This window comes from Microtus pennsylvanicus, chromosome 1, assembly GCF_037038515.1.
Source record: "Microtus pennsylvanicus isolate mMicPen1 chromosome 1, mMicPen1.hap1, whole genome shotgun sequence".
In the NCBI taxonomy this organism is placed as follows: domain Eukaryota; kingdom Metazoa; phylum Chordata; class Mammalia; order Rodentia; family Cricetidae; genus Microtus; species Microtus pennsylvanicus.
In genome coordinates this window covers 40015001-40035556 of record NC_134579.1, presented here as the reverse complement: position 1 = coordinate 40035556, position 20556 = coordinate 40015001, and the positions used below count along the sequence as shown (strand labels likewise).

Below are 20556 nucleotides of genomic sequence, written 5' to 3'. Positions count from 1 at the left end.
TAAAGCTCATGCAGATTTGTTCTTCGGATTCTCCAGAGGCTAACGCTTTTTGCCAGATGAGAGAATTCATGTAGGCATAAGCATCGTAAATGAGGCTTTCTGTGGTTTTCTGTACAAATATTCCCTGAACCACTTCTGAAAAATCCCGACCCAAAGAACATGAGGATAGCACATGACTGTTTGCTCCAGGGCTTAAGCTTAGTTTCAGACTGCTTAGTATTTGCTGGTTGGCATGGCCTTTGGTGCCAGTCAAGGAAAATAACATGTGCCATGCAAATGCAGACAACAAATCAGACAAATAAAACAACAAAGCAGACAATAGCAAGAGAAGGGCTATTTGGGTACTTTCATTATATGATTAATCTGTTCTAACACTCTGCTCTTGAGAAGTTAAGTAATAACACATAGTAATAGCCTGGCAGGATGGGGCACACTCGAAATATCCTTTTTTGGAAGGTAGAAGCAGGAGGGTCAGGAGTTCAAAGTCACTCTCAGCTACAAGGAAAATTCAGTGCCAAACTGAGCTACATGAGACCTTGTCTCAAAAAAAAAATGAACAAGAAGTCATATAGTATTATAGCATAGATTATATTTTTTTCATATGACACTCTTTCAGAAGGGACAGAATGTTGGCATCTCTCAGAATTAATTTTATATTATTGCCTGTGATTTCATGTTCTGAGTCTACTAGGTCCCTGGGATAGTTGAAGTTAATTAGCAAATTCTCTTTGTTTTAGATCAACGACCAATCACTTGTATTTGAAATGAGGCTGTCACTGAGTAATATCAATCTTGGCTGATCTTTGTGGTAATTCAGCTTTTTCAGAACAGAGGAGTGGATTGGACTTTTGCTGAGGGCGAGACTCAACAGGGCAGTGGGGGTACACACACTATAAATGGCGTTCTTGAGTCTTAGCTGGGTCGTTACTTGGCTGATCTTTGTGGTAATTCAGCTTTTTCAGAACATATTTAGGCGGCCTCTATGGCATGTTCCCCATGTCATTTCCAGAGACCGGCATAGTGCCAAATTTCCATTGCTAGATGGAAACCTGTAAAGTCTAACAGTTGGGGGTTTTAACCCTGGTTCTATCACTTACTGGGACATGGGCGATGAATTATCGCTATCTGGCCTATTTTCATGACTAGGAAGGCAAGCAGTATGTAATTTGCAGTACCTCAGTAGTGTGATAAAGACAAAAGGATGTGCTGGGCGATGGTGGCACACACCTTTAACCCCAGCACTCTGGAGGCAGAGGCAGGTGGATCTCTCTCTGTGAGTTCGAGATCCACCTGCCTCTCTGTGAGTTCGAGGCCAACCTGGTCTACAGAGCAAATTCCAGGACAGGCTCCAAAGCTACAAGCAAATCCTGCCTAGAAAAACAAACAAACAAACAAAAATAGACAAAAGGACATATGCAATGTACCTAATATTGGCCTTGGCTTTTAACTGGTGCTTCATAACTCCACATTCAGACCTGGCTACCAACAGTCGTACTTTACCTGTTTGGAAGCAAACAGCTTGCCTTGGTATTTATTAATCACAGTGTAGCCTCCTGGCACTTGACGATCTTCATACCAGGCAACAGGGATCAAGAAATCACGAGGATTGGCCAAGCCATTTGCTCCTAGAACACAGTAATCCAAACCCAATTTAGATATTTCCAGAGTCAAAGGGAAGATGCCTGCAAAGGGGAAGGCCTTCTTCTGTGTCAAGAACCATTCCACAAATTATCATCAAAATCCTTGCTGGGTTCAATCCCAAGCAAAGCAGAATCTACTGGATCTCTGTCTGGTAGATTTGCAGAAAGATCCAAGAGTTTTTGGTTGAAAAACAGAAAATTTCAAAAATCCTCATAAGCAGCATTGTTTTCTAAAGATGAAGAGTGATTGTGGCTCATTTGTTATTTTTATAATCATTACCACATCACTATTCATTTACCACGGGTGAGAGAAAGGGCGAGGGAGGAACCAGAGAGGAGGAGAGGGGAAGAGTTTTGAGAACAGCAGCAGATCTCTGTCCAAGGAAGCCCGGAGACTCTCTCCAACACATGCTTAGACCTTGATCTCTTATAAAAAGGCTACAAGCTATTGTCCCAGGTCGGCTTCTGCCCGGTAGATAGAACTCAAAAGCCAGGATTATAAAGCTGCTGTCCAGCATGAAAAATATGTGCCTGCCATTCAGAGAGGACGAACTGAGGACCTGCCTGTTTAGCTTTGCACAGGAGGGAGTGTTCCCTCCGGAGAAAGGAAATAAATCAAAAGACAAAATATGAAAAAGCGTAAGTGCAAAAACATAATTTAACTCAGAGAGGAGAGGCCTGGGGAGTGTTTTATCATTTCCAGCTCCTGGGGTTAAAAAAAAAAAGAGCCCCCAGCTGGTTAGTAAATTATATATATTTTCCAGAGAGAACATGCTCCGTGGAACCTGAAGGCTCAGCTGCCTGTAGAGCAGCAGGAAGCTAGACCAAAGTGGGAAGAGTGGGTGGCAGGCAGGATGACAGACGGCCCACCATGGCTCCAGCTGCCTCTCTGCTGCCTCCCACCTTCCTCTGAATATTTGGTTCCCCAGGGGAGTGACCAGAAGGCACAGGCTGGCCTGTCCTTGTTGCTCTGAAAAGCTGTTGACACAGAAGGAAAGAACTGGGAGGTACGGCTCAGGATGAAACTAGGGGCCAAATTCCCGGGCTCCCTTTTTTTCTCCAAGGGAGGCTCAAGAACAATTACTCCTAAGATCTTCCCTCCCTTCCCGCATTCCCTGCCTTCAGCGGTTGGAAGAGCAGGGGCAGGGACAGCAGGAAATTTTAATCTACCACATAGGGGTTGTTGTTTCTAGCTCCTTCATAGCGTGAAGTGATACACTCGTTGAGTGTGTTAAGTGTGTGGATTTCGTGAGTGTGCTCAGAAGGACTGTGATGCTCAAAGGTCACGTGTCACCCAGTCCGTTCCATTGTTCCATGGGACTAGAACCCAGGCCGGCCATTTTTACAGCTCATTGACTTCAGAAAGCAATTCTTCACGAAGCTCATTCTCATTAGCTTGTATTCGCTTAAGTAGTTCCCTTCCCTCTTCTCTTTAATGTGCCATCAAAAATTAATCAAATCTCAGGGCTGGGAAGAATGTAGCTCAGTGCTTGCCTCACATGCCTGAAGCCCTGGGTTCAGTTCTCTGCACTGCATGGTACTGGCATGGTAGTGAATCTCAGTACTCTGGAAGGAGTGGCAGGAAGATTAGAGGCTAAACGTTGTTCTCATCCTTGTAGAGAGAGTTAGATCAGCCTGGGATATAAGAGACCCTGACTTACAAAAAACAAAACAAAACAAACACAAAACAAAAGAACAAAACCCAAAAGAATTTACTCAAATCTCAGATCTCATTCTTGGTAGCTCTTCTTGGGATCCCCTTGGTGTCCTTTGAAATACACAGTCTCCAACCAGAAACCCATTACATGCCTTTACCCTCGTTGTTCGGTGGTGTTATTTTAGAGAAACTTAGAGTAGATTAGTTTGGGTCATTTTCTGTTATCCGTGCATTTGAAAGGAAGGCACTTGGTCTGAGGCGGTTGTCTGGAGAGAGAAGGTGTGAGAGTGGGAGAGATGGAGAGAGATGCATCTATCTCAAGGGAGGCTTAGATGGAAGGCTTACCAATGGGTCCCAGGTCAGGTAACTCAAAGTGGACGCCGTAGACCTCCAGGATGTAGCCCCTGGTCTCCTCGAAGACATCGACGCTGAATCGCATTCCTCTCTGGAGGACAGAAGCACAAGCGTGCCTTCTTAAATAAATCATATTCTTGTAGTTAGATGCAGAAGTAAAGTGGCTGTGGCTCCAGGCATGTTGTTGTGGTCAGTTTGAATCTAATTGGCCCCCATAATCTCATAGGGAGGGTTGCTGTTAGGAGGTGTGGCTTTGTTGGAGTAGGTATGGTCTTGTCGGAGGAAGTGTGTCACTGTGGGGGTGGGTTTTGAGGTTTCCTATGCTTAGGATACCACGCAGTGTCTCTGTCAACTTCCTGTTGCCTTCTGGTCAAGATGCATCCTGTACCATATCTGTTTGCACGCTACCATGCTCCCTGCTACCCACCATGCTCTTTGCCGTGATGATAATGAACTGAACCTCTGAAACTGTAAGCGAGCCACCCCAATTAAATGTTTTCTTTATAAGAGTTGCATGGTCATGGTGTCTTCTGACAGCAGTAGAAACCCTAACCAAGACAATTGTGAAAGGCGAGCAGATTAAAGATGGGTTACAAAGAAAAATCTAATTCTTAATCGTACCCACAATAACCTCTCATTGGGTCCAGAAATAACAGCAGCTTCCAATTAGCCAAAAAAAAAATTTTTTTTTTGAATACCTTCACCATCTCCTCTCTCTGATACAGCGTCAAGCAGACAACAAACATTTAGGGAAGGGAAGGGATAAACATTCTTTGCTTTGGGATTGTGTGCTATATTAAACAAAGCAGGCACTGGGCCGCTCACCCTGAAGCCACTGTGTGACTCACATTCCTCCCTGTTGCCCAGACATGACAGAGACATTTTAGCGTTAGAAATAGCGGCAGCTGAAACATCGGATGGCTCCCGAATTAGGGAGAGGCAGCGGGGAGAGGGCTCATTACCAACCTGAATGACGCAGATCTCGTTGGGCTGCAGGAGCATCTTGCCAAACTCTGTGTAAATGAGAAGCTTCCCTTTCTGGGGAACTGGCAACAGGGAGAAAAAGAAGACAGTGCAGGGGTGAGCCACCCTGTTCAAGGGAGAACCTGAAGGCTTAAGGGCTGGAGTTGGTTTTTATTGCGAATGAGGAGGCCTTTATTGTGTCTCTTGGGAGTAAGTTATATTCTGACAGTGTCAGTTAACTGTTTTACTGTCTAGACGGTCTGGAAAGTTCTTCAAAATCTCAGTCTTCCCTCCCACTCCAACCCCTGTAGAGGAGCTTGTATATATACACTTTTGTGAACTGATCCAAAAGGATCATAGACATACATGGAAAATCACTCTTTTCTGACATGTCAATGGGAATGTTGGGCATCTGCATATCTCTGACTACATGAAAATGTTTGCACCCCAATACTGATGCTAACACCACCATGGAAAAACCAGAATAACCTCTGATGGGCCTTAACATTATAGATGGTTTCATAATTTTTTTTTGTTTATCTGAGTGGTGGTTATCGATGACAAATGGGCTTTCCTTGGGTGAGTTTAAAAGCAAATAGAATTTTCCTAATAAGTTAGCCATACGTTATTAACTTCATTTCAGCTGCCAACATCTCCCACGTGAGAGACGCCCAACAGAGACAGCCACAGGCAGAAAGCCCAGAGCATACATTAGACACTTGGAAGATGCTAGGAATCTTTTCCAGACCACCCGTGGTGTCTGGAGATGGCTCTTCGTTTAATAAAACAGTTGGGAGAATGCAGGCAAGTGAAATGCGAAACAACAACAATAATAACAACAACAAAACCTGGAATGCAGCGCAGGCTCAGTCAGTCTTCCTACTTAGGAACTTACCAATCAGGAAATCCCCATCCGAATTGTAAAAGCATCTGAAAGAGACAGAGGATTTCCTGTGATTTCTTTTCAGTTTTAACACAATCTGGACACATCTATTCGTTCCACAAATTATCATTTAGTGCCTTCCACGGGAGAGAAGCCCCCCTCGCACAGTTAAAAATCGAGCAGAGTGCAACAGGAAAGGCAGATTGCGGACCTCCATCACTGCGAGGCACACTGGTGCTGGGAAGGACTGGGGACCTGCGCTGGTTTGGGGAGAAAGCAAAGGCCTCCCTACAGATGGGATATCTGACAAGAGAGCCAACGACATCATTTCGGCAAGAGAAGACACTCCAGGCAAAAGGAGAGGCAGGCTTAGGTACAATGGGACAAGAAGGCCTTCTTGAGAGAACTAAAGGGAGGCCGTTGTGACGCCAGTGGAGAGAAGGGAGGTGACCTGATACAGAGCTAGACCCAAAGAGGGGTCTTCAGTGTCTCACAGGGCTGTGATCTTGGCTTTGATTCATGATTCAAAAAGTAGAACAGCTGGAGCAGAAGAGATGGCTCAGCAGTTACAAGTATTTATTTCTCTTCGAGAGGACCCACGTTCTATTCCTAGCAATTCCATGGTGGCTCACAACTGTCCCTATCTCCTGTGCTAGGGGGTTCAACACCCTCTTCTAACCTCCACAGGCACCAGGCACATATGGTGCAGGCAAGACACCGAGACACATAAAATAAAATAAAAATAAAAACAATTTTTTAAAGATTTGAACAGCTCACACAAATTTGTTAAGTCAGCAAGATCAGATTTAGGCTTCAGGCACAATGGTGTAGTTCTAGGGTTGTGTGCAAAGCTGCCATGATAGTCTCCTTTCCAAAGAAAAGGTAGAAATGTCACTTACTTTTTCACATTGAAAAGAAACAGACTATAGGGACCGGTAAAATAGCCCAGCAGGTAAAGGTACCTGCTACCAAGGCTGAGGATTTGAGTTTGAAACCTGGGACCACATGGTGGAAGAAAAGAAGGGACTCCCCCCGCCATTGTCCCTAAGTTGTCTTCTGCACACATGTGCTATGACATGCACCCCCCTGTACAAAAACAACATGGAAACTTCTATGTGCAGGAACACTGAGCTTCCACAGAGCTACCAGTTATCAGCTAACACGGATACTTTGCCTTCACAACTGCTCTTGTCATGTGACTTTGGACATGAGCCCTAGAGTGTGGTAGAATATTATTTTCACTATGTAAAGATGTGTTATATTTGTATATGCTATGAATATTTCTTTAACTGTGCAAAGGTATGTTACGTTTGTTGATATATGCTGCATTTGTTTAATGATATAAAGATATGTGATTAATTATATAAAAATGAGTTGCATTTGTTTCACGTTGCTTGCACAAGGCACCTGATTGGTCTAATAAAGAGCTGAACAGCCAATAACTAGGCAGAGAAAGGATGGGAGGGGCAGAAAGCCAGGCAGCAGTCAGACAGACATTAGAAGCAGTGAAAGTAAGATATACAGAAGGAGAAAAAAGGTAAAAAGTTCCAAGACAAAAGGTAAATTAAAAAAAAAAGGTTAGTTTAAGTTAAAAGAGTTAGTCAAAAAACATGCCTAAGCTAGGCCAAACATTCAAAACTAATAAGTCCCTGTGTTATGATCTGGAACCTGGTTGGTGGCCCAAAAGGAAAATACTAGGGAATCTTAAAAATTAAAATTTAAATTAGTTCTACTTACTTGAACTTCTTCATCACATGGTCCTAACCTCTCCTTTCTGCCTACGCTGTTACAAGACATTTTTGTCTATGTCTTAAGAGCCAGTCAAAATAGAGATTCGTATTTGATATCATTATCAAGAAACACACGCCAACATTTCTCCGAGAGGGGAACAAGTACCAAAGGGCAGTGTTTGTGCGTGTGGGACTATATTAGTCCTCCACTCTCTGGCCACCAGGCCCCGAAGGATGGGTCTATCATGCCCCAGCCCTGAACCTCTTACCTGTCCTCCATGGAGGTGTTACACAGGAAAATGTGAATAGCAAGCCCGTTGTTAGACTTGATGTCTCCAGCTCCACATAAGGTGTGCAGCCCCTGAGAGAGCAGGGGAGAAGGGGGAGTGATTAAAGGACCAGCTCTCTCCCTGGCCCCTGAAAGAATGTCCTAGGAGGCATTGGGAGCTAGGCTGCCTGAAATGTCTTGACTTACACTTGGTGGGCTGTGTCCCATCCTAGATCCTAGGCATCCTTGTCTGAAGCCATAATGGCCAAGTCAGATGAACTTACAGAACGCACATTTGATTATCACTATGATAAACCTGGAGGAAGGAGTAGGCACCTGGTAGAAGGCTTGGGGGAGGGGGAGAAGATCTGAAGCTTCCCTTGACATTTAGTGCCCCTCAAGTCTACCCCACCCCGGTGCAGTCTCTCTTGTGGAGAAAGCCAGGCTACTCTTCCCAGAGCAGAGCAGAGAAGAGTAGACCTTGTGACTAACTGCAAGTCCTTTTGCTATAGGACCGGATGACCCACAGTGCAAGAAGCCCTGACACTGGTGGGGGGCATAAGGGGAAGGGTGTACGGGACAGGTTGACTTCTAACATTGCTCTGCCCCAAACAGGCAGGTAGGGAGCCCAAACAGAGAGGGCTCTGCTCCTCAGATTCCCATAGACAGGAAGGGAACTTGTTTTTCTAGTGTAACTTAACTGATAAGTTTGAGGTCTACTAAAGTGCGTCCTCACAAGCCACAGGGACACTTCTAAGGATGAAAGCTTCAAGATGATTGATACAGTTTGGGCTAACACGGGGCACCTGGAGTTTCCCTAAGGAAGACTTGAGCCAAGTTGGCCTGCAGAACTCTCCTCTGCCCTCCTGGAGCACTGGCCCCCCGACAGCTCCTGTCCCTTCTCCCACACACTCCTTGCTGTGGGTGCAGGTGTCCCCGTACTGCCAACATTTGTAACTATCGAGGAGGGCAGCCAGTTGGCACTGTACTTATCAGGTAGCCACCTGAGTTGATGTCATCTTAGCCCCGGCATCTATTTCAGGGATTTCAAGTTCTCGGATGGGAACATAGTTTGTCCTTATTTTTTACTATCCGAGTGGAATTTATCATCTCCTTCAAACATTATGAGCGCAGGCAGCAAACCGCAACAGTACCGGAAGTGCTGTCACTTCGTCAATGACAGGGACGTTTTTATAGCCTTCATTACAGGCATCTCAAAGCATCATTTGGGCTCAATATTACAGTGAGCGGATTTCCCCCATAGGTCTTATGATCTAGTACATTAACTAGGAGGCGTGTGTGCAACTATAAAACAAATACTATTTATTTTCTTGAAATATTTTTACCATTGCATTTCAATGTAATTGTCCGTGTAATTTGATGTAGTTTATATTACCCAGTCAAATAACACAGGTTATGCCAGGCATAGCGGCTCATAGCAGTAATCCCAGCTCCTGGGACTGAGGGAAGGTGACTGTTGTGAGTTCAAGGCCAACCTGAGCTATAGGGGGAGATCCTGTCTCAACCAAACCAACCAAGCAGCCAAACAAACAAACAAAACCCCAAACCCCCAAATTAAAGGCGACAACAAAATAAATAAATACATAAAAAAACAGGTGTCACCAGACCATCAAAGGCGCTATGAACCAGAGAGGTTACGAGTGCCCGTTCTGATGCAAAGAAGTGCTGGAGGGAGGAAATTTTACTCTCCTTGGCCTTTCTGTGAGGTCAAATACTCCTGGGTGCTCTGTGGTGTCAGAAGCCATATGGCGCCTGTAACTAAGACATCCCTCAGCCAGCCCTCATGCTACACACAGGTGTCTCTGCTGCCTCCGGTTCAGGCTGCTCTGCTTGGCATTCCGACAGCAGATGGTTAGCTAGCTCACCGCAGGACACAGGAGGGCAGTGGGAAGGCATGGAGAAGATTGACTTACGCTCACAAAGTCCACTTTCTTCTGAGACGTTTTTGGAATCTCAAACGGTTTCCATCTAAGCTGGAAAAAGAAATACCCACACAGGAAAATGACTTCACAGGGAGAGACCATAGGATTATTAAATAGATTCAATCCACAGAGAAAAAAGGACAACTGCTCCCTCTGCGAGGTCCTGGCCATTTGTGATTTTGTTCTGTTGGAACTAATGATTAGCCACCATTTCTTTAAAGGGGCTCTCTCTCTCTCTCTCTCTTTCTCTCTCTCTCTCTCTCGTCCATGTATGTGTGCGTGTGCGCACACACACACATACACATATGCTGTGTAGGGTGTATATCTCTATGTATATACTATAGGGGTGTGTGTCTATAGGTGTGCTGTAGGGGTGTGTATCCCTCTCTTGCTGTGTGTGTATGCTCTGTAGGGGTGTATGTCTTGTGTGTATGTGCTACTAGGGTGTGTGTTTCTGTGTGTGTACTGGAGGTGTGGTGTGTGTGTGTGTGCTGGAGGTGTGTGTGTGTGCGTGCGCGTGAATGCTGTAGGCCTCTGTACCTTTCTCTCGGTGTGATGTCGGGGTGTATATATTTAATATGAATATAAAGTGCCTTTGTTCCTTAGTGCTTTCAATTATAAAAATAAAGAGAAGCCGTCGCTCTCTCTCTCTCGGAAGGTGTTTCTTTTAACATTTCGCTCAGGCACATCTGTGAGTTTTGACTGATGCCGCTTTCATGCTATTTATAATCGGCTCCCTTTCCTGGCACGCCAACCTCTCTGTGTGGGCTCCTGACACTGCAGGGGAAGGTTCTACTTCTACTTCCAGCCCTTGCAGTTTTGAATTATTTCCTTAAGAGAGAGAAGAATGCATCCAGCTGAGACTGGATTTGGTAAATGTAGCGCCCGGTTCAATTTCTTCCCCAAACCTTGGGTTTGTCCCCAGGCTGCCCAATGGTTCCCTTTAAATCACAATCATCTTTAATTCAATAACAAACTGATCTAAGGGAGTGGGGGGAAAGATCAACAGGTGCGGGTCAATCTCAAAGCGTCAGCGAGGTGTTTATGAATCAATCAGCCAGACTGCGAGCTCATCTGCCCAGTAGCTCCAGGGCATGTCTTCCGGAGTGACCTGCACCCTGGGGCTAGCTCCATTGGCTGCTACACCTGGTGAAAATTGGATGGGCAAGGGCTCCATCAAGGTCCTGGGCTCTGTTCATTCTGTATTGTGAGAAGGCAACCAGGCAGGAAAGGGAGCATCAACGGGAAAGGTGATGCTGGGATTATTCTGCCTCTGATCCCTGCAGTCAGGCAGCTCCCATCATTTCATAAAAGCAAAGGGAATGATGACATTCTGGGACCACTTCAAAGGGATGCAAAATGCGGGTCTGAAAAAGACCGTTGAAATTGCGCTTAAAGTAGAATTCGAATGCGGGAAATACTTCAGGACTGGTTCCAGTCACGATGGTACTTCTTGGGACACGGGGGAACCCAAAGAGTAAGGATCTAGCAGGGGCTTTCAACCATTGGCATGTGAGGCATTTTGTGCTGGGTAATTCTTTGTTGTAGAGCTGCCCTGTGCACAGAGAGATGCTTAGCACTGCCCCTGGCTCCTGCCCACCCGATTCCAGTCGCATTCCTCCAAGTTGTAGCCATCCCAAATATGGCCATTGTTAAAACATCCCTTTAAGTCACATATCCTGCCGAGAATTTCAGACCTAGAAGAAAATTTTCTTGACTTCGGGAAGGGCTATAGCTGAGCACTGAGCTTGTAGGATGGTGGTGGGTGCTGGGGACCAAACTCAGAACCCCGTGTTTGTGCAACACATGCTCTCCCCCTGAGCGGCGCCCCCACCCACGCACTGCTGCAGCTCTAAGGGGTGACTGTGGTCCCCTACTGGCCACTGCCTACCGCCTCTCTCTCTGGCAGCAGTGGAGGAAAATCACCTGGAAAAGAGTCATCACCATAGATTTCCCAGAGGAAGAATTTAAGTAGCCGATCAATCGTTTCCCTGGCAACCATTCAGCACTAACCAGAGATTCTCAACCCTGGATACCCATGAGAATCAGCTGGACAGCCTTTGAAACCATGACCAAATTAAATCAGAACCCCTGGAAGTGGGACCCAGGCATCAGCATTTTATAGGCGTTCTTCTATGTGCAGCTAACCCGCACTCAGAGATTCGGTGACTACTGGGTTGCTAAGCCAAACATGCTTAGAAAAGCCTACCCAATCAAGAGGTAAGCCATACAGCTAAACCAAATAAATAGTGACATCTCAAGCTAGATGTGGTGGTGGCAATGCCAGCTTCCAGATAGCAGCAAGGTTTAAATAATATAAGCTCAAGAGTTAGCAAATTCAAGGAAAAAGGAGAGACGGGCAGGGGATATGAAGGAAGGAGAGATGTTTTATATATATACACATCTGTATGTATATGTGTGTAATTCTATGGAACATATTTATAAATATATACTATAAAAATGTTTTAGATTATATCTGCCGTGGGTAGAAATGAAGCCCCACCTCACAGAAAAGAGGCTCTTCCGTGAGTGGGGAAGACTGACCCCAAGGTCTGATGGGTTGGCAAGATCCACTGAAGACTTTTCTGAAGTCTCTGGTAGCACTGCAATTCTCCAGCTACAAGGAGAGAGAGGCTGAGGTGGTGGGTGAAAATGCAGCTGCGTGCTGCTACAGGAAGTCTGCCACCAATAGGGTCTACATTCCAGATGGAGGAAGTCATGGCACCCATGAGCCTTTCTTCACTAATGTAAAAAATGATCGCCTTCAAATGGCAGGTGTTACAGAGGGAAAGATAATGTATCTATTGGGTCTGATGGCAGTAAATTGTACAGAGCCGTATCATGAGGAATAATAAAGATCCTGACGTTGTTCTGATAAGACCTGGACCACAGGAGAAATTCAACTTTGGATCTTCAGGCAAGAGGTTTTGGTCAGGAGACTCGACGTGATGTTTTAGTGACTGTGAAGAGGGATGGACAGAAATGCCCTTGGAGAGCAGAAGAGAACATTCCCTGCTGAGGCCAGAAGCTCAGCCTACTGCATTTTCGCTGTGGTAAACCCAGGCCAAGAGGACTGTGCATGGGGCAAATGGGAAGATTTGGCTTCTGCTACTCCCTCTGTGGGCAAATCATTTTCCCTGTTTGGATTGCTTTCCCTATACGTCACAGTGGGGCTATGGAAGGGGCTATAATTCCTTACAGAGGAGCATCTGACAATGGAAGGACACTTCATGACTGATAAGAACTCTTTGGTTTGAGCTGGTACCTCCCCCAACCCCACGCAATACCAATTCATATACTGAAGCTCCAGCCTCCAATGAGATTGCCTGGGAGGTAAGGCCTTTCAGTGGTAAATAAGATCTAATTAAATTATACGATGTAGGAGTGTCAGACTACGAAGAATTAGGATCCAGACACTTGGGAGACTGAGGCAGGAGAACTGAAGGTTTTACAGCCTGGGATATATACAAAGGTCTTGTCAAAAAACAATAATAGTGAAATGAAACCCAGAGTACTAAACCAAAATAATTATAGATTATCTTATTTCCAACATCTAGTCCGAAGAAAGGCTGTGTGGAGACAAAAGGGAAGATGGCCCAGTAAAAAAGAAGCTGGGCAGTGGTGGTGCACACCTTTATTCCCAGTGCTTGGGAGGCAGAGACAGGTGGATCTCTGTGGGTTCAAGACCATTCTGGTCTACAAAGCGAGTTCTAGGACATCCAAGGCTATACAAAGAAAACCTGTCTCAAAACAAACAAACAAAGAAGAAAGCCATTAACAGACATCAACCCTTCTCAGACCTTGTTATTAGACTCCCAGCCTCCAACCCTAGAGGGTACCTGTTATTTAAATGGCCCAGCCAATGGCATAATATAATGCTACAGTTTCACAACCATTTTTTCATACTATGTACAACCACTGAATAGCTCTTTCCTTATGGAATTTAACTCTTTCAAAAACAATGGAATAGCTTATAGTCTCTTATATGATATCTAGGCTTTAGTATGTTTGAATGCATACTTATTGAATGGTATAAACATGAAGAACATTGCTTGCTGGGCGGTGGTGGTCCACGCCTTTAATCCCAGCACTCGGGAGGCAGAGGCAGGCGGATCTCTGTGAGTTCGAGGCCGGCCTGGTCTACAAGAGCTAGTTCCAGGACAGGAACCAAAAAAAAAAAAAAGAACATTGCTTATAAAAGTCCAAAATTATTCCCAATATGTGGGTCAGTCCCTTTCACGTTTACAAAGTTGCTCAACCGTTCTGATTTTCTGTCCAGTGCTTCTGCCAACTACTGAGAGAGGGATGTTGAAGTCCCAACCACGACTTGGCTTCCTACATTTGTTTCCTTCAGGACTATCAGGGCGACACATAGTTTGCTTTTCATTTGTGCAAATTCCAATGGAGAATAAACTTTTATGCATGAAAATTGAGGTGGTAAAAGAGTTTGAAAAGCATTTCCAAGAATGCTCAACGTTTGAACAAAAAATTCTTTAACACTTCCAAAGGAGGGCAATGAGAGGATCCCTGTTAACATTTAATGAAGGAGATTCAAAATTCATGCCCAAGATGAAAAGGAAACCAGAGAGAAGAAGCCTCAATATGTCTGAAGTTAGAGGACTCAATTTTGCCTGGATGATATGAAAATCCCTTTCAAGACTTAGAGCCCGGGGCTGGAGAGATGGCTCAGTGGTTAAGAGCGCTGTCTGCTCTTCCAGAGGTCCTGAGTTCAATTCCCAGCAACCACATGGTGGTTCACAACCATCTGTAGTGAGATCTGGCGCCCTCCTCTGGTGTGTGGGCATACATGGAGGCAGAATGTTGTATACATAATAAATAAATAAATCTTTAAAAAAAAAAGACTTAGAGCCCTTCATTCACTGACTCCGCCCCAAACTTCCACGGACTCAACTCCACTGAGTGACCTGGGTTCTCTTCACATGGGTTGGCTAGAGGCAGACGTGTTATTCCAAGCCGGTAACACCATCCAAGAACTTTGAAGTAACTTGTGGGTTACTCTCACATAAAGCACAGACATAATGCTTAAGCCAGTGCCAGCTGCAGCCGTGGTTGGAGGAGGTTCAGGATAATCAGTAATGTTGACTTCTAGACCGAGGAGGAAAGAGGGGGTGGAGGAAATAAAGAGTGACTCACAGAAGTCTTCAGCAAACCTATCAATCTCAGGAGAAAAGGAACTATAATTTATGTGGAGAGAGACAAGACTATCGCTTGCTCTGGTTATCTTTGGAGCCATGGGCAAGAGCACAGATAAAAAGGATCCAAGTCACAATAATTTGTTTAGACTTTCTAATGTCTTTCATGGAACTTCAAAAAAAAATGAGTCATTATGCATGTAGACCTAGATTCCCAGTGTGACCTTGCTCCTGAATGCAAAGCTGAGGATTTTGTAGTCATTTTCCAGGGTTGCGGTCTAAGTCTGCTAGTCAGCCCTCCATTGTAATGAAATCCCCGCCACTCAGTTTACAAAGAGGAAAGGATTATTTGGGTTCATAGTTTTAGGGAGTCTAGTATACGACTGAGAAGTCCGGGCTTTGGGCCTCTGGTGAGGGTGGAATATTAGAATGGAGGAAATCGTTCACCTCAGGAGCCAGGGAGCAAAGGAGAGAAGAGGAGGGTGAGCACCTGTAATCCCCTTTGCTACTGGATCCCCGCTGACCTAACGGCCTCACTGCCTACAAATCCCAGCTCTGCCCATCAGTGCCACTCTGAGAACATTGCAGAAGACTCCAAAGCGTGGAGAGTTCCCAAGGAGGAAAATAAACAGTGGAAATGACTTTGGAAGAGATGCATAACTAGACGCGTTCCTTCAGGGATGTGTCCTGGCACGAGGTCTATTTGACAGCTGTAGACCCGAAATCGTTTGGTTTGTAGACAGCTCCGGTATCTTTCCAAGGAGTGAAATGTAAGTTGATAGAGACGAACTGCACGAAAGATCTGGAGAGCTGTCCAAAAAGGCCCCACAAGGCAATGTGCACTGCAGTGCTGGCCAGTGCCAGAAGATGCATTTAGGGAAATGCAATCCTGTCTATTTATAGGATGGTGAGATCTGAGCTACCAGGGAATACGCTCAACAAATATTTGCAGTTTTGGGAAATAGGTGTGTGCTAGGTGCTGCAGACCAGAGAGAGACCGCAGAGATATGAGCTCTGCTCCGACACCATAGGAGATGCTCGAGGGCAATGGAAGAAAGCAGAATATTTAGATTTAAGGCCAATTTTAAATTATTTGTGGGGTTTGACAGATAGATGTTTATAAGGGTAGAGAACATTCCAGGAAGACAGAAAAGCATAACGCCCCAAGGCTGAACAATTTAGCCCATTTTCCTGGAATAGTGATGGTCCAATTGTGTCTGGCAAACAGGAGACACAGCAAGAAGTGGAGCACTGGTTCTCAATCCATGGGTCGCGACCCCTCTGGCGAACACCTACCTCCAAAATATTTACCTTTTGATTCATAACAGTAGCAAAATTACAGTTATGAAGTAGCAATAAAGATGATTTTATGGTGGTGGTCACTACAACACGAGGAACTGTATTAAAGGGTTAAAGCATCCCAAGATTGGGGGCCACAGATGTAGAGGTTTAAAAGCTCATGGTAGTGGGTGCATCATGGCTCTTCCCTCTGGTGTAGGAGCCTGCACTTGACAGCCTGGGCAGTGCGGCTAAGGGATGATTGCAGGATCTGAAGACTTTTAGATGAGTTCAATCAGGCATAGAATGAGGATGCCATATTGGACCAGTTATGAGGCTGTTATCGTAACCCAGGTCAATGGAAATGAGCTCTGTGTTATCTAGAGTTAAGGACAAGGAGAAAAATTAGAGCTATCTCAGGAGTAAATTCTACAAAATTTCTTGAAGTGTGATCCACACTTTAATTTTTTAAAGTGAGCTAGAAAATTCCTCAGCTGCTTAAGGAATTCTTCCTAGTGGCTTGTCTCACCCAGGCGTTTTTCATCAGTAACTATCCCTTTGTATGTGTGGCAAAGAGAATCCAACAAAGTGGGGGACATTCACCAGCTGATATTTAGAAGAAGAGGGTGAGGAAGAGTATTATGGCCTGGACCCCGTTCATATATCCTTATCTCCAGAATGTGATAGAAATACCATTTATTCCTTTATTTTTAAAGCAGGGTCTCATGATCCTCTTGCCTCTGTCTCCTGAACGCTGGATTGTAGGCGTGTACCACCATGACCAGCTGGGTTAGAATCGTGACAGCATACATGGGGGCGGGGTTGGTAACTGAATATGACTGGAGCCTTTGCAAGAACAGAAACGAAACCGAAGGGTGAGGAGAGAAGACAGTAGAAGAAATTTGCCTCAGTCTCGGGAAGCAGGGCTTTGAGAAGGAGCTGCCACGAGTTCCATTTTGCTTTTGTTATGAACGGGGAGAGAAAGCGAAAGGGAAGAGGAGAGAAGGGAACCGAACATTTATATTTTTGGTTCAGAGAGGAGGAGCTTGGTCCTGAGTTAACTTGATGCTTTTTGTTCAAGTCCATGGGAGATCTACCCTGTTCTGAATGGAGACGGAGGAGGAGTGGATAGTGGGTAGGGAGGAGAGTAGCTGGGGGGGGGGGCGAAGGGTATCTAGGATGGGGGGGAGAGAATGGAGGGGAAACTGTGGTCGGTGTGTAAAACAAATGAAAAAATGTTATTTAAAGAAAGTTTAAAAATTAAAGAGAGAGAGAGAAAAAAAATAAGAAAGACACGGAAAGAGAAGTGCCCCAATTCCAGGAGGGAGACGGCCACAAGGGGGAGGTGATAGTCTAGTTCAGGATCTGGAGAGCCCTTATTTTGTGGGTTTTAAGTCACTGCAAAGTCATGGTACCCAGGGAAGGACAGCAGTTCAGGGAAAAAAAAAGGCAAGTCAGTGTTCATGTTTTGGAGTGCCGGGAAGACAAGGACTGGAATTACCACAGATGATTTATGACAGTAAAAACAGAAAGTATCAACATGTGACAGGAGAATCCATTTACCAGCATGGGTTATAGTACAGCATTACAGATGATCAACAAAGGCGCCTGCCACCAATCCTGAAAACCAAAGATAAATGCCGAGGGCCCTGATGGCAGGAGACACTGAAATCCTGACTTGTCTACTCCAGTGTTGTGGAGTGTGTGTGTGTGTGTGTGTGTGTGTGTGTGTGTGTGCACTCACAAGCACTTGTGCACGTGTGCACGCACACACACACGCACACACATACACTAAGTAAATTTAATTAATTTTTAAAAAATAGTAATGCCAGGTGGTGGTGGCATAAGCCTTTACTCCCAGCACTTGGGAGGCAGAGGTTAGAGGAACTCTGAGTTCGACGCCAGCCTGGTCTATGGAGCGAGATCCAGGACCGCCAGGGCTACACTGAGGAACCCTGTCTTGGAAAATACAAACAAACAAAAACCAGCAAACAATAACAAAAATTTATGAACAGGAGTATAAGACATGGGAAAAGGTACAAGATAATGCTTTTTAAAAAAACACAAATATGAAACTATTATATCATAAACTAATTACATGCAAATAAAGATTTTTAAATTACTCATATCCACAGTTTCTTTCTCTGCTCCTCCCTACTCCATGGGGAGTACTTCCGACTTGCACATCCTCTCTGGGTATCCTTGTACTTCAGTCTCACCAGGGATATCATCATGTGTACGTGTCTTAGCAAGAGGGGGTGGGGAAGCCACATGACTGGTGCCATTTTCTAGAGACAGAAGGCAGAGTGTAGAAAAGTTGAACTAAGAACCATTGGAGACAAGGCAAAGAGTGTGGGCCGGTGAGAGAACGGGAGAGAAGATCCCGGCTCAGAAAAGGTATGGAGTCTGGGTAAAACTGAGCAAGGGGTCTCATCAGCCCTCATTGTTCGTCATGTTCAGAGAGTCCAGTTTTATCCCATGCTTTTTTTGGTAACAGTCCAGCTGGCCTTGGTGAGCTCCCAGTAGATCAGCTCCACTGTCTCAGTGGGTGGGTGCACCCCTCGTGGTCCCGACTTCTTTGCTCATGTTCTCCCTCCTTCTGCTCCTCCTTGGGACCTTGGGAGCTCTATCCAGTGTTCCAGTGTGGGTCTCTGTCTCTATCTCCATCCATCGCCAGATGAAAGTTCTAGGATGATATGCATGCTTGGTGGGAGCCTAGCCAGTTTGGATGTTCACCTTCCTAGATATGGACGGAGGGGGGAGGACCTAGGACTTACCACAGGGCAGGGAACCCTGACTGCTCTTTGGACTGGAGAGGGAGGGGGAGAAAAGTGGGGGGAAAGGGAGAGGGGTGGGAGGAGGGTGAGAAGAATGGGAGGAGGGGGAGGGAAATGGGAGGCTGGGAGGAGGTGGAAATTTGTTTTTTTTTTCTTTCCTTTATTCTCCTTTTATCAATAAAAAAAAAGGAAAAAAAACTGAGCAAGGGGATTTACAGAGAGATGCTTCAGGACATGTATTAGGTATTAGTTAATGTTTCAAGGAGAATCAAGTAAGGGTTGAAATTGTGTTCAATTATTTTTTGTTCCTGGTTGCATGGAACTGTAGGAATTACCGATTCACACAAACGTCCAAGGATTAAAATGAAAAGGAATAAGTTAAAATATTAGATGTGGTTAATTCTGTACTGGTGGAATCCTAGACATTGACCCTTTTATGCAAGTTTTGAATAAAAGTGTGTTATTCTTGGGGATATGACCTTCCATGGGAAAATAGTACCTACTAGTATGGTATCTACTCAAGAAGCTGAGACAGGATTTCCTGAGGTCAGGGGTTCAAGGGCAGACTGGGCAAACATAACAGTTCTTCATCTCAGGGATGAAAGGGGGAAGTGGAGAAGAGGGGTATGTTTCTTTTCCTTTCCACCCTTTTCTTTCTTCCTTCCTTCTTTTCTTTCTTCCTTCCTTCTTTTCTTTCTTTTTTCTTTTTTCTTCCTTCCTTCCTTCCTTCCTTCCTTTCCTTCTCCTTTTTTTTTGAGTTTGGTTCTTGTTCTATAGGCTAGGCTGAACTTAAACTCATCATCATTCTATCTCAGCTCCCTGAGTACAAGAGTTAACCTCTAGGAATAGTTAGGGCAGGTGACTTATACAGGATGGAGTCGTCCTGTGTAGTTGGATGTGAGGGGTTAAACTATTTTCTTAAGAGGTCTGTCAGAACTGGGAGTAGAGTGCACATTTAGGGTAAGACTCAGGTTCACTCTGTAAAGAAGAGGAGGAGGAAGTGGAGGAAGAAGAGGAAGAGGAAGTGGAGGAAGAAGAGGAGGAGGAAGTGGAGGAAGAAGAGGAGGAGGAAGTGGAGGAAGAAGAGGAGGAAGAAGAAGAGTAGATGTGGCAGAGCGTCTAAAGAGAAAGCTGGATGAAGAAGGCTTAAGGTATCAGATAAGGCGTATTGAGACTGTCAATATGGCAGGATCTGTAGAGCTGGACACGTTTGACAGCTAATATTCTGGAAGGATGTACTGCTTGGCAGCACTTTTGATAAGTTGCATGGGACAGAAGGAGTTCTTTGATATGACCTTTAATTAATCTGAAATAATTCCCACATGGTCCAAATAATATTAGTTGAAAACCAAGTGGTATTTTCCACAGTCTAGACTTTTACTGTGTCAAGGGTCTAATTGTCCAGCAATCAAAAGTTAGGGATTGTAATAAGAAATAAAATCTGGAAGACTGGCTTCTAAAAGAGCTGACTCAGAATGCATGTTGGAATCTGTAAACTCGAATTGGATTTAGATGTGCTCATTAAACTCTGAGCTTTCACAAGTTAGGGGAAGAGACATGATAAACAGAATTAGGCGTCCTTCTTGTATATTAATGGACTGAGCTAACCTCCAAAGGCTGAGTTCCGATTCATTCTCAGATGCAGGCTCAAATGTAAACTGAAGAAGACGAAGGTTGGAATGGGATAGTTCCCAGGTTTCTAGCACGGCATCAAGGATGGTCGTCACAGTAGCCTATGGCGGGGGGGGGGGGGGGAATCCCTGTAGGATTGAGGTTAGATGAGAGAAGTATTAAGCAAGTCCTGACTCTTCAAAGTCTCGGAGATCTTCCATGTGGGTAGTTGGTGAAGTTACTGAAGTATTAAAATTGGTCTTTGACAGGTAAAGATGCACCTACCATACAGGCTTCCA

At 44.9% G+C, this 20556-nt stretch overlaps 1 protein-coding gene across 1 annotated transcript in view; it reads right to left on the bottom strand.

Annotated features, from left to right (window-relative positions):
- Positions 1 to 20556, bottom strand: part of Hgd (homogentisate 1,2-dioxygenase) — a 48850-nt gene that overhangs the window by 11783 nt on the left and 16511 nt on the right. Inside the window, exons 5-10 of the mRNA XM_075962353.1 lie at positions 9430 to 9489; positions 7497 to 7588; positions 5510 to 5544; positions 4618 to 4697; positions 3643 to 3742; positions 1501 to 1625 (exon numbers count right to left, since the gene is read on the bottom strand). Coding sequence (XP_075818468.1) covers positions 1501 to 1625; positions 3643 to 3742; positions 4618 to 4697; positions 5510 to 5544; positions 7497 to 7588; positions 9430 to 9489 — 492 coding nt within the window. The remainder of the gene's footprint in view (positions 1 to 1500; positions 1626 to 3642; positions 3743 to 4617; positions 4698 to 5509; positions 5545 to 7496; positions 7589 to 9429; positions 9490 to 20556) is intronic.